We start from the raw sequence: 13,756 nt of genomic DNA, 5'->3' as shown, positions 1-13,756 counted from the left end.
TATGTATGGTATCATATCACTGTAGTTACATCACATCATACAAAATATGTATGGTATCATATCACTGTAGTTACATCACATCATATACAAAATATGTATGGTATCATATCACTGTAGTTACATCACATCATACAAAATATGTATGGTATCATATCACTGTAGTTACATCACATCATACAAAATATGTATGGTATCATATCACTGTAGTTACATCACATCATACAAAATATTGTATGGTATCATATCACTGTAGTTACATCACATCATACAAAATATGTATGGTATCATATCACTGTAGTTACATCACATCATACAAAATATGTATGGTATCATATCACTGTAGTTACATCACATCATACAAAATATGTATGGTATCATATCACTGTAGTTACATCACATCATACAAAATATATGTATGGTATCATATCACTGTAGTTACATCACATCATACAAAATATGTATGGTATCATATCACTGTAGTTACATCACATCATACAAAATATGTATGGTATCATATCACTGTAGTTACATCACATCATACAAAATATGTATGGTATCATATCACTGTAGTTACATCACATCATACAAAATATGTATGGTATCATATCACTGTAGTTACATCACATCATACAAAATATGTATGGTATCATATCACTGTAGTTACATCACATCATACAAAATATGTATGGTATCATATCACTGTAGTTACATCACATCATACAAAATATGTATGGTATCATATCACTGTAGTTACATCACATCATACAAAATATGTATGGTATCATATCACTGTAGTTACATCACATCATACAAAATATGTATGGTATCATATCACATAATACAAAATATGTATGGTATCATATCACTGTAGTTACATCACATCATACAAAATATGTATGGTATCATATCACTGTAGTTTTACATACATCACATCATACAAAATATGTATGGTATCATATCACTGATAGTTACATCACATCATACAAAATATGTATGGTATCATATCACTGTAGTTACATCACATTATACAAAATATGTATGGTCGGGACCAGAGTAAGTCGGTCCATACCAGTCAGCCATCTCAATGTCCGAATGTCTATCTCAGATCTCAGGACCAGAGTAAGTCGGTCCATACCAGTCAGTCATCTCAATGTCAGAATGTCTACCTCAGATCTCAGGACCAGAGTTAGTCGGCCCATACCAGTCAGTCATCGAAAATTTCAGAATGTCAGGTAGAAAGGGATAATCATCTGGTACGTACACTGGTATACACATCGTAATCTATTGATGTTAAGCAGCTTGCAGTATAGTCTATCAATGCTCCGTACCTTATGATGAGTTTGTGTCAGTCTTCTGAACAACACAATTGCCTAATGCGACAATGTGTACAAGAGTGGCCTTACTCCGGGGAGTCTGTTTCCATGCCGTACAAAACGCCTTGAACGCCGCATCATATTCCTCCAGCTGTTTGTGGCAGTACCCCAGCAGGTTGAATGCCACAGCCTTGTTTGTGATGTCTGGGAGACCACAGCACCACACCATGTCGTCACGTGCCTTCAACATTTCTATGTTTCGTTCTAGCTTCATACAACACCAGAAATTGAGGAAGCATGCGTACACGACAGGATCTACAGTCAACGTCAGTTGTGTACTTGAAGAGGACTTCAAGTGTTCACTCTGTAGTTCGGGGGAGTACATTTCATTCTGTAAGGGAGCAGGAAGAATGTCTATTTCAAATTTTAAGAAAACAATGTCTGGTAAATACGTCATATTGAAAATAGATTCGTCTAGCAGAAAAAAACACTGGAGCTGATCATACCCTCCATGATGCCAGCGAAATTTTGTCCATCAAGAAAACAATTAGCAGGAGGAAAATGCACTCGAAAGTTGGGCAACGTTTTCGCAGTAGAAATTATCGATTTAATCATATCGCTGCATAAATGAAAATTTCCTGCGACTACATTCATATGACAAATAGTAATATTTTCCATTAAAGCATCAGTTTCTCTTAGTCTGCTCTGTGATACCTCGATACACATAATGTTTGCCTTTCTTTCCTCATTTAAAATGTCTTTGGTCCACAGAAGTCGTCTTCGTATAAGCTCCATTTCAGTACACGCGTCGGCGACTTCTTCCATAGGGACATCTTTCATCCTACAAGCTCTTCTAAGTTTCTCTGGACCTTTACAACAATGTTCTATTGCTGTTTGTAAGCTTTCCTGACACGATAAAATACTTCTCAAGGAATCTCCTAATCCGATTTTAAACCTCCAAGCCAGCAGTGATGGAAATCTCTGTGCTTGGGTGTCTATTATACTGTTACGCAAAACAGAAATTACTGATAACATATCTTTACTTAAAGTTTGGATAATCTCTTTGAATGGTGGTGATTTCCGCAATAACCCACTCGTGTTTGTTCTAACCGACCGACATATTCGGAGAACACTTTGTTTTTCTATTTCGTTGTATCTTTTTGCAAGGAGATTGCAGGTACGTATGAAATAATTGGGGCAGAAATCGCTTTGCACACATTCGATTACTCTATCTAGACACAGATGTACTACTGTGAGGAGTCGATGAGGGACCCAGAGGGCGGGGGGTGATTCCTCTATTACCCAGAAAACAACCGTCTTTAGGATATAGGAGGATATTATGTCTCCTATTTCTGTCTCTAGATTGAACTTTTTAAGTTGTTTCAGCAGCAGCAGACATTGAAACTGAGTTGGATTGAAATCCAAAACCAACGCCTGTTCTACAAGAACGAAGGACAATCTCCAATCAAGATGTTGACGTGAACATTCTTTACACCCGACCGGGACCACGTAACATCCACGCTTTACATGCTCTGATATGAAATCCGAGGGAGGCCAGTTGTGGTCGCGCTTTCTGTAGATCCACTCCTCTGCCACAGTGGGCCATTTGGCACAAGGAATGGATATAACAGTATCTATTTTATCTATTGCAAATGTCCCGGGGTTAAAGCCTCCAGTAGTGACGTAAGCAATCGACGGACCAGTTATTATACAGTCCGTCAATACTCCAGGTATAATCAGTTCATCAGATAAACATGTCATGTAACCATTCCTCACAGTAGCTGTGATTAAATTTGCTAGATAGTACTCTCTGTTATCGTTTACAAACACATTCTGTAAAATTAATGGGGATGACATAAAACGTTCTTCATTTATAACCTTCAGTCTGACATATCCGGAGTTTGTTTCGCATAGCTTCATCTGGAGAGGAAATTTATTTTCACCGTTATAAAACGTCATTGTCCTCTACAACTACAAACGCTCTACAAACATCCATTATGTCTAAATCACATGTGGTTCCATTATATATTGAAAATGCTGACAGTCCATCTGCAAAACTTCCTAGTAAATTAAATTCATCATTTTCTGTTTCCTCATCTCTGAATAAACCATTGATACAAATATATTTATGAAACAATTTGAGTTGAAGCTTTATCTGTCTGTTACTGTTGAACCCAAAACAATCCAACACGTGACTGAAAGTCAAACCTGCTTCTCTATCCTCTTCACTTTCCATCTTTGTATCTACAAAAGAACAAATGATTACTTTGTGATAGGATTATAAGATACTTTCTTTTTAGTATATAAATGTGTAAAAGGAGCGATGGTACATAGTGTTAAATACGGTTTCAGTCACTCCGCTGACGGAGCAGGCACGCTTCTTTAACTCAGTCAGAAGAGCCGCATCTTTTACACTGGAGACCAAGGTTTGCGTCCTGGTTAAGACATTCGACAGAATCATGTGTATTTTCTCTGTTCTTCTACAATGGTATAATGTGATAAATCTTGATTATACATTAAAACAAATCAAAATATTAATCACTGAAATATAGGTGTACCCTAATTTGTACTTAACTGATCAAAACAACATGAATATAAAATAAGTGATTGAAATAAATCTGTGAACATATAGTGTAACTTGTCAGTAAAAGACAATACTACATCAACCTACAATGCACTGCGTTTAGCGGAACTTTTCGGAAGAACCAACTTGTCCAATGGTACAAGAGCAATTCAACATGGCGGACAACAACATGCTTTCGTCAACATCTGATTCTTTCGGTTTTACCAGATGAGTCTAGTTGCAAACCCTGGAAAGAGATGGCAAAAGAATAATAGAGATATTCAGAAATATTTTGGTATAATTTGAGACTGGACACGGAATCTCACAATCTACAGGGAATTCGGATATAAACACGACATCTCTTGTCTAAAACAATTGATTAGTTTCATCTGTTTAAGCTACAATGAAATTAAGTCATAGACCCTGTTTACACTAGTGGTATTGTGTATGCCTATATATGACTTCTTAGGGGTGCTTGAACATAACTATTGTAGATATTCTTCTCTACGGACAGAAATAACTATGACCAGGTGTCATTCATGACCACATGCTTCTTTTATTAACACTGCGCATGTCAATACAACATATCACATCAACATCCGGTATAGGGAGAAATCGTTACTTAGATATTGAGTAATCATTATTTCAATTAGAATTACCAATTCAAGAACACTACAACTATGTTGATAAAAAAGTGTTTATGCATCGGGACTAACATAAGGTATTGGTGTTGATTCGTAAATTGTTGTTTAGTTTGTAAATTTTCACAAAATATTCGAAAACAATGTACATTTCAGGGTTCGCCATATTTCTGTAGCCCAATATCCATGCCGTCATGTTTACTAGTATCTATAGAATGTACAAGGACCGAATTCGACTTTAAAAAAGCGAACATGCGAGTCTTTTTACTTTGCCATGTTGTAATTTAGCTTTGTTTTATTGTTAAGACATTTTAGCAATCAACTAAGAGTTATCTTTTCATGTATTATATAATTTTAACTGTACAAGAAAGGAGGGGTATCATTTTGGGCCGTTTTACGGCCAAACAGTGATTAGCAAAATTTGCAGACATTTAAAAGATTTTTTTCATTTCATAACTAAACTGGTTCATTTAATTACAATGTCATTTTCCCCGCGCGGACTCACTTGGTGTCAGTAAACAGGACCCCTCATTCATGTATATAGGTATTACTACACCAAAACTAGGCTGCAATTATTCACCCATTTATCGTTACAGTTATGGGAGTCTCTGTGGCAGAATGTAGATATCACTGAATAAATCAATTTGGAATCATATCAGTGTGTAACAAGATATTGATTGATGTTATTTACGTGAGATTCGTGGTTTTTTATCATTAATTTACATCAGACTTACTCCATCATTGTGTAACGTTACTAAACATAGACCTTGATACATAATGTCCTCCATTTTACTGATTTTTTACTGTTGTAGATACATTAAATCTGAGAGTTGGAAGATCACACTTATAAACAAAGGATATGATTAAAGCTTTCACACAAAAGTTCGATAAATTAACGACATAAAACACTATATTGTTACCGTTTTGGGGTTCTTTAAGGGGAATCCTGGTATGCGTTTCTAGGTAACATCTGTAGTGTGGCCATATAACAGGCTTCTGGGGCCTTTTGAATTATTTAACATATTTCAATTATTTTTTCCTAAATTCTTATGTCGCTACCAATAGTGGCCTAAAATCATCTAAGAGGTACTTTATTAATAGATAGATCGTTATAATCACCTCTGAACTATCTCAAAGTAAAACTGAAGACAGTTCAGCAGAAAAAACTGATCAATCACTGGCCTGCAGATACTTCCTTTATATATTACAGACAATGACGCCCAAATTCAAACCCACAGTCAACAACACTGTACCGTTATCTAATGTACATCATAGGACCAAACTATCGAGGATATTAGCCCGCTGACAATACACATGCACCTACCTGTCTACTGCTATCATATGTACCTCAGCATTCCCGTGCCAATGCATGTACATGTCATTATTTCCTGTATTCCCATTACATGTTCATTACTTCCTGTATTCCCATTACATGTTCAATACTTCCTGTATCCACATTACATGTTCACTACTTCCTGTATCCACATTACATGTTCATTACTTCCTGTATCCACATTACATGTTCACTACTTCCTGTATCCACATTACATGTTCACTACTTCCTGTATTCCCATTACATGTTCAATACTTCCTGTATCCTCATTACATGTTCACTACTTCCTGTATCCACATTACATTTTCATAGCTTCCTGTATCCACATTACATGTTCATAACTTCCTGTACCAACATTACATGTTCATTACTTCCTGTATCCACATTACATGTTCACTACTTCCTGTATCCACATTACATGTTCATTACTTCCTGTATCCACATTACATGTTCACTACTTCCTGTATCCACATTACATGTTCACTACTTCCTGTATCCACATTATATGTTCACTACTTCCTGTATCCACATTACATGTTCACTACTTCCTGTATCCACATTACATGTTCATTACTTCCTGTATCCACATTACATGTTCATTACTTCCTGTACCAACATTACATGTTCATTACTTCCTGTATCCACATTACATGTTCATTACTTCCTGTATCCACATTACATGTTCATTACTTCCTGTATCCACATTACATGTTCATTACTTCCTGTACCAACATTACATGTTCATTACTTCCTGTATCCACATTACATGTTCATTACTTCCTGTATCCACATTACATGTTCATTACTTCCTGTATCCACATTACATGTTCATTACTTCCTGTATCCACATTACATGTTCATTACTTCCTGTATCCACATTACATGTTCATTACTTACTATATCCACATTACATGTTCATTACTTTCTGTATCCACATTACATGTTCATTACTTCCTGTATCCACATTGCATGTTCATTACTTCCTGTATCCACATTACATGTTCATTACTTCCTGTATCCACATTACATGTTCACTACTCCCTGTATCCACATTACATGTTCATTACTTCCTGTATCCACATTACATGTTCATTACTTCCTGTATCCACATTACATGTTCATTACTTCCTGTATCCACATTACATGTTCACTACTTCCTGTATCCACATTACATGTTCAATACTTCCTGTATCCGCATTACATGTTCACTACTTCCTGTATCCACATTACATTTTCATAGCTTCCTGTATCCACATTACATGTTCATAACTTCCTGTACCAACATTACATGTTCATTACTTCCTGTATCCACATTACATGTTCACTACTTCCTGTATCCACATTACATGTTCATTACTTCCTGTATCCACATTACATGTTCACTACTTCCTGTATCCACATTACATGTTCACTACTTCCTGTATCCACATTACATGTTCATTACTTCCTGTATCCACATTACATGTTCACTACTTCCTGTATCCACATTACATGTTCACTACTTCCTGTATCCACATTACATGTTCATTACTTCCTGTACCAACATTACATGTTCATTACTTCCTGTATCCACATTACATGTTCATTACTTCCTGTATCCACATTACATGTTCGTTACTTCCTGTATCCACATTACATGTTCATTACTTCCTGTACCAACATTACATGTTCATTACTTCCTGTATTCACATTACAGGTTCATTACTTCCTGTATCCACATTACATGTTCATTACTTCCTGTATCCACATTACATGTTCATTACTTCCTGTATCCACATTACATGTTCATTACTTCCTGTATCCACATTACATGTTGATTACTTCCTGTATCCACATTACATGTTCATTACTTTCTGTATCCACATTACATATTCATTACTTCCTGTATCCTCATTACATGTTTACTACTTCCTGTATCCACATTACATGTTCATTACTTTATGTATCCACATTACATGTTCATTACTTCCTGTATCCACATTACATGTTCATTACTTCCTGTATCCACATTACATGTTCATTACTTCCTGTATCCACATTACATGTTCATTACTTCCTGTATCCACATTACATGTTCATTACTTCCTGTATCCACATTACATGTTCATTACTTCCTGTATCCACATTACATGTTCATTACTTCCTGTATCCACATTACATGTTCATTACTTCCTGTATCCACATTACATGTTCATTACTTCCTGTATCCACATTACATGTTCACTACTTCCTGTATCCACATTACATGTTCATTACTTCCTGTATCCACATTACATGTTCACTACTTCCTGTATCCACATTACATGTTCATTACTTCCTGTATCCACATTACATGTTCATTACTTCCTGTACCAACATTACATGTTCATTACTTCCTGTATCCACATTACATGTTCATTACTTCCTGTATCCACATTACATGTTCATTACTTCCTGTATCCACATTACATGTTCATTACTTCCTGTACCAACATTACATGTTCATTACTTCCTGTATCCACATTACATGTTCATTACTTCCTGTATCCACATTACATGTTCATTACTTCCTGTATCCACATTACATGTTCATTACTTCCTGTATCCACATTACATGTTCATTACTTCCAGTATCCACATTACATGTTCATTACTTACTATATCCACATTACATGTTCATTACTTTCTGTATCCACATTACATGTTCATTACTTCCTGTATCCACATTGCATGTTCATTACTTCCTGTATCCACATTACATGTTCATTACTTCCTGTATCCATATTACATGTTCACTACTCCCTGTATCCACATTACATGTTCATTACTTCCTGTATCCACATTACATGTTCATTACTTCCTGTATCCACATTACATGTTCATTACTTCATGTATCCACAATACATGTTCACTATTTCCTGTATCCACATTACATGTTTCAATACTTCCTGTATCCTCATTACATGTTCACTACTTCCTGTATCCACATTACATGTTCATTGCTTCCTGTATCCACATTACATGTTCATAACTTCCTGTTCCAACATTACATGTTCATTACTTCCTGTATCCACATTACATGTTCATTACTTCCTGTACCCACATTACATGATCATTACTTCCTGTATCCACATTACATGTTCACTACTTCCTGTATCCACATTACATGTTCCCTACTTCCTGTATCCACATTACATGTTCATTACTTCCTGTATCCACATTACATGTTCACTACTTCCTGTATCCACATTACATGTTCCCTACTTCCTGTATCCACATTACATGTTCATTACTTCCTGTACCAACATTACATGTTCATTACTTCCTGTATCCACATTACATGTTCATTACTTCCTGTATCCACATTAATGTTCTTACTTCCTGTATCCACATTACATGTTCATTACTTCCTGTACCAACATTACATGTTCATTACTTCCTGTATTCCACATTACATGTTCATTACTTCCTGTATCCACATTACATGTTCATTACTTCTTCTGTATCCACATTACATGTTCATTACTTCCTGTATCCACATTACATGTTCATTACTTCCTGTATCCACATTACATGTTCATTACTTCCTGTATCCACATTACATGTTCATTACTTCCTGTATCCACATTACATGTTCATTACTTCCTGTATCCACATTACATGTTCATTACTTCCTGTATCCACATTACATGTTCATTACTTCCAGTATCCACATTACATGTTCATTACTTCCTGTATCCACATTACATGTTCATTACTTCCTGTATCCACATTACATGTTCATTACTTCCTGTATCCACATTACATGTTCATTACTTCCTGTATCCACATTACATGTTCATTACTTCCTGTATCCACATTACATGTTCATTACTTCCTGTATCCACATTACATGTTCATTACTTCCTGTATCCACATTACATGTTCATTACTTCCTGTATCCACATTACATGTTCATTACTTCCTGTATCCACATTACATGTTCATTACTTCCTGTATCCACATTACATGTTCATTACTTCTTGTATTACATTACATGTTCATTACTTCCTGTATCCACATTACATGTTCATTACTTCCTGTATCCACATTACATGTTCATTACTTCCTGTATCCACATTACATGTTCATTACTTCCTGTATCCACATTACATGTTCATTACTTCCTGTATCCACATTCATGTTCATTACTTCCTGTATCCACATTACATGTTCACTACTTCCTGTATCCACATTACATGTTCATTACTTCCTGTATCCACATTACATGTTCACTACTTCCTGTATCCACATTACATGTTCAATTACTTCCTGTATCCACATTACATGTTCATTACTTCCTGTATCCACATTACATGTTCATTACTTCCTGTATCCACATTACATGTTCATTACTTCCTGTATCCACATTACATGTTCATTACTTCCTGTATCCACATTACATGTTCATTACTTCCTGTATCCACATTACATGTTCATTACTTCCTGTATCCACATTACATGTTCATTACTTCCTGTATCCACATTACATGTTCATTACTTCCTGTATCCACATTACATGTTCATTACTTCCTGTATCCACATTACATGTTCACTACTTCCTGTATCCACATTACATGTTCATTACTTCCTGTATCCACATTACATGTTCATTACTTCCTGTATCCACATTACATGTTCATTACTTCCTGTACCACATTACATGTTCATTACTTCCTGTATCCACATTACATGTTCATTACTTCCTGTATCCACATTACATGTTCATTACTTCCTGTATCCACATTACATGTTCATTACTTCCTGTATCCACATTACATGTTCATTACTTCCTGTATCCACATTACATGTTCATTACTTCCTGTATCCACATTACATGTTCATTACTTCCTGTATCCACATTACATGTTCATTACTTCCTGTATCCACATTACATGTTCATACTTCCTGTATCCACATTACATGTTCATTACTTCCTGTATCCACATTACATGTTCATTACTTTATGTATCCACATTACATGTTCATTACTTCTGTATCCACATTACATGTTCACTACTTCCTGTATCCACATTACATGTTGATTACTTCATGTATCCACATTACATGTTGATTACTTCCTGTATCCACATTACATGTTCATTACTTCCTGTATCCACATTACATGTTCATTACTTCCTGTATCCACATTACATGTTCATTACTTCCTGTATCCACATTACATGTTCATTACTTCCTGTATCCACATTACATGTTCATTACTTCCTGTATCCACATTACATGTTCATTACTTCCAGTATCCACATTACATGTTCATTACTTCTTGTACCCACATTACATGTTCATTACTTCCTGTATCCACATTATATGTTCACTACTTCCTGTATCCACATTACATGTTCATTACTTCCTGTATCCACATTACATGTTCACTACTTCCTGTATCCACATTACATGTTCATTACTTCCTGTATCCACTTTACATGTTCACTACTGCCTGGATCCACATTACATGTTCACTACTTCCTGTACCAACATTACATGTTCATTACTTCCTGTATCCACATTATATATTCACTACTTCCTGTATCCACACTACATGTTCACTACTTCTTGTACCCACATTACATTTCATTACTTTCTGTATCCTCATTACATGTTCACTACTTCTTGTATCCACATTATATGTTCATTACTTCCTGTATCCACATTACATGTTCATTACTTCCTGTATCCACATTACATGTTCACTACTTCCTGGATCCACATTACATGTTCATTACTTCCTGTATCCACTTTACATGTTCACACTTACTTTCTGTATCCAAATTACATGTTCACTACTTTCTGTATCCAAATTACATGTTCATTACTTCCTGTATCCACTGTTCATTACTTCCTGTATCCACATACATTTCATACTTCCTGTATCCAATTACATGTTCATTACTTCCTGTATCCACATTGCATGTTCATTACTTCCTGTATCCACATTTGCATGTTCATTACTTCCTGTATCCACATTACATGTTCATTACTTCCTGTATCCACATTTTTGTTCATTACTTCCTGTATCCACATTATATGTTCATTACTTCCTGTATCCACATTGCATGTTCATTACTTCCTGTATCCACATTGCATGTTCATTACTTCCTGTATCCACATTGCATGTTCATTACTTCCTGTATCCACATTATATGTTCATTACTTCCTGTATCCACATTGCATGTTCATTACTTCCTGTATCCACATTGCATGTTCATTACTTCCTGTATCCACATTGCATGTTCGTTACTTCCTGTATCCACATTATTATGTTCATTTTACTTCCTGTATCCACATTATATGTTCATTACTTCCTGTATCCACATTATATGTTCATTACTTCCTGTATCCACATTGCATGTTCATTACTTCCTGTATCCACATTATATGTTCACTACTTCCTGTATCCACATTATATGTCCATTACTTCCTGTATCCACATTATATGTTCATTACTTCCTGTATCCACATTGCATGTTCATTACTTCCTGTATCCACATTGCATGTTCATTACTTCCTGTATCCACATTGCATGTTCATTACTTCCTGTATCCACATTGCATGTTCATTACTTCCTGTATCCACATTGCATGTTCATTACTTCCTGTATCCACATTGCATGTTCATTACTTCCTGTATCCACATTGCATGTTCACTACTTCCTGTATCGAAATTACATGTCCATGTTTCCTTTACCCATTTCCTGTATCCACATTGCATGTTCATAACATGTTTATTGTATCCACATTACATTTCATTACCTTCTGTATCATGTTCATTAGGCGATGTAGGCGTAACACACTTATCGAAATCATCTCACTCCTAACGTCTGTGTTTCTGTTGGCGATGTAGGCGTAACACACTTATCGAAATCATCTCACTCCTAACGTCTGTGTTTCTGTTGGCGATGTAGGCGTAACACACTTATCGAAATCATCTCACTCCTAACGTCTGTGTTTCTGTTGGCGATGTAGGCGTAACACACTTATCGAAATCATCTCACTCCTAACGTCTGTGTTTCTGTTGGCGATGTAGGCGTAACACACTTATCGAAATCATCTCACTCCTAACGTCTGTGTTTCTGTTGGCGATGTAGGCGTAACACACTTATCGAAATCATCTCACTCCTAACGTCTGTGTTTCTGTTGGCGATGTAGGCGTAACACACTTATCGACATCATCTCACTCCTAACGTCTGTGTTTCTGTTGGCGATGTAGGCGTAACACACTTATCGAAATCATCTCACTCCTAACGTCTGTGTTTCTGTTGGCGATGTAGGCGTAACACACTTATCGAAATCATCTCACTCCTAACGTCTGTGTTTCTGTTGGCGATGTAGGCGTAACACACTTATCGAAATCATCTCACTCCTAACGTCTGTGTTTCTGTTGGCGATGTAGGCGTAACACACTTATCGAAATCATCTCACTCTCCTAACGTCTGTGTTTCTGTTGGCGATGTAGGCGTAACACACTTATCGAAATCATCTCACTCCTAACGTCTGTGTTTCTGTTGGCGATGTAGACGTAACACACTTATCGAAATCATCTCACTCCTAACGTCTGTGTTTCTGTTGGCGATGTAGGCGTAACACACTTATCGAAATCATCTCACTCCTAACGTCTGTGTTTCTGTTGGCGATGTAGGCGTAACACACTTATCGAAATCATCTCACTCCTAACGTCTGTGTTTCTGTTGGCGATGTAGGCGTAACACACTTATCGAAATCATCTCACTCCTAACGTCTGTGTTTCTGTTGGCGATGTAGGCGTAACACACTTATCGAAATCATCTCACTCCTAACGTCTGTGTTTCTGTTGGCGATGTAGGCGTAACACACTTATCGAAATCATCTCACTCCTAACGTCTGTGTTTCTG

General features: G+C 36.2%; 1 protein-coding gene across 1 annotated transcript; it reads right to left on the bottom strand.

Moving 5' to 3' along the window:
- Positions 1 to 1,032: 1,032 nt before the first annotated feature.
- Positions 1,033 to 3,548, bottom strand: LOC138309324 (cyclic GMP-AMP synthase-like receptor). Its single transcript, XM_069250499.1, has one exon. It carries the CDS (start codon positions 3,270 to 3,272, stop codon positions 1,788 to 1,790), a length of 1,485 nt encoding a protein of 494 aa, XP_069106600.1. The 5' UTR covers positions 3,273 to 3,548; the 3' UTR covers positions 1,033 to 1,787.
- Between the last annotated feature and the right edge of the window lie 10,208 nt (positions 3,549 to 13,756).

The sequence above is a fragment of the Argopecten irradians genome, chromosome 15 (assembly GCF_041381155.1).
Source record: "Argopecten irradians isolate NY chromosome 15, Ai_NY, whole genome shotgun sequence".
Lineage (NCBI taxonomy): Eukaryota > Metazoa > Mollusca > Bivalvia > Pectinida > Pectinidae > Argopecten > Argopecten irradians.
The sequence above is the reverse complement of the archived record's forward strand: the minus strand, read 5'-3'. Positions and strand labels throughout refer to the sequence as shown.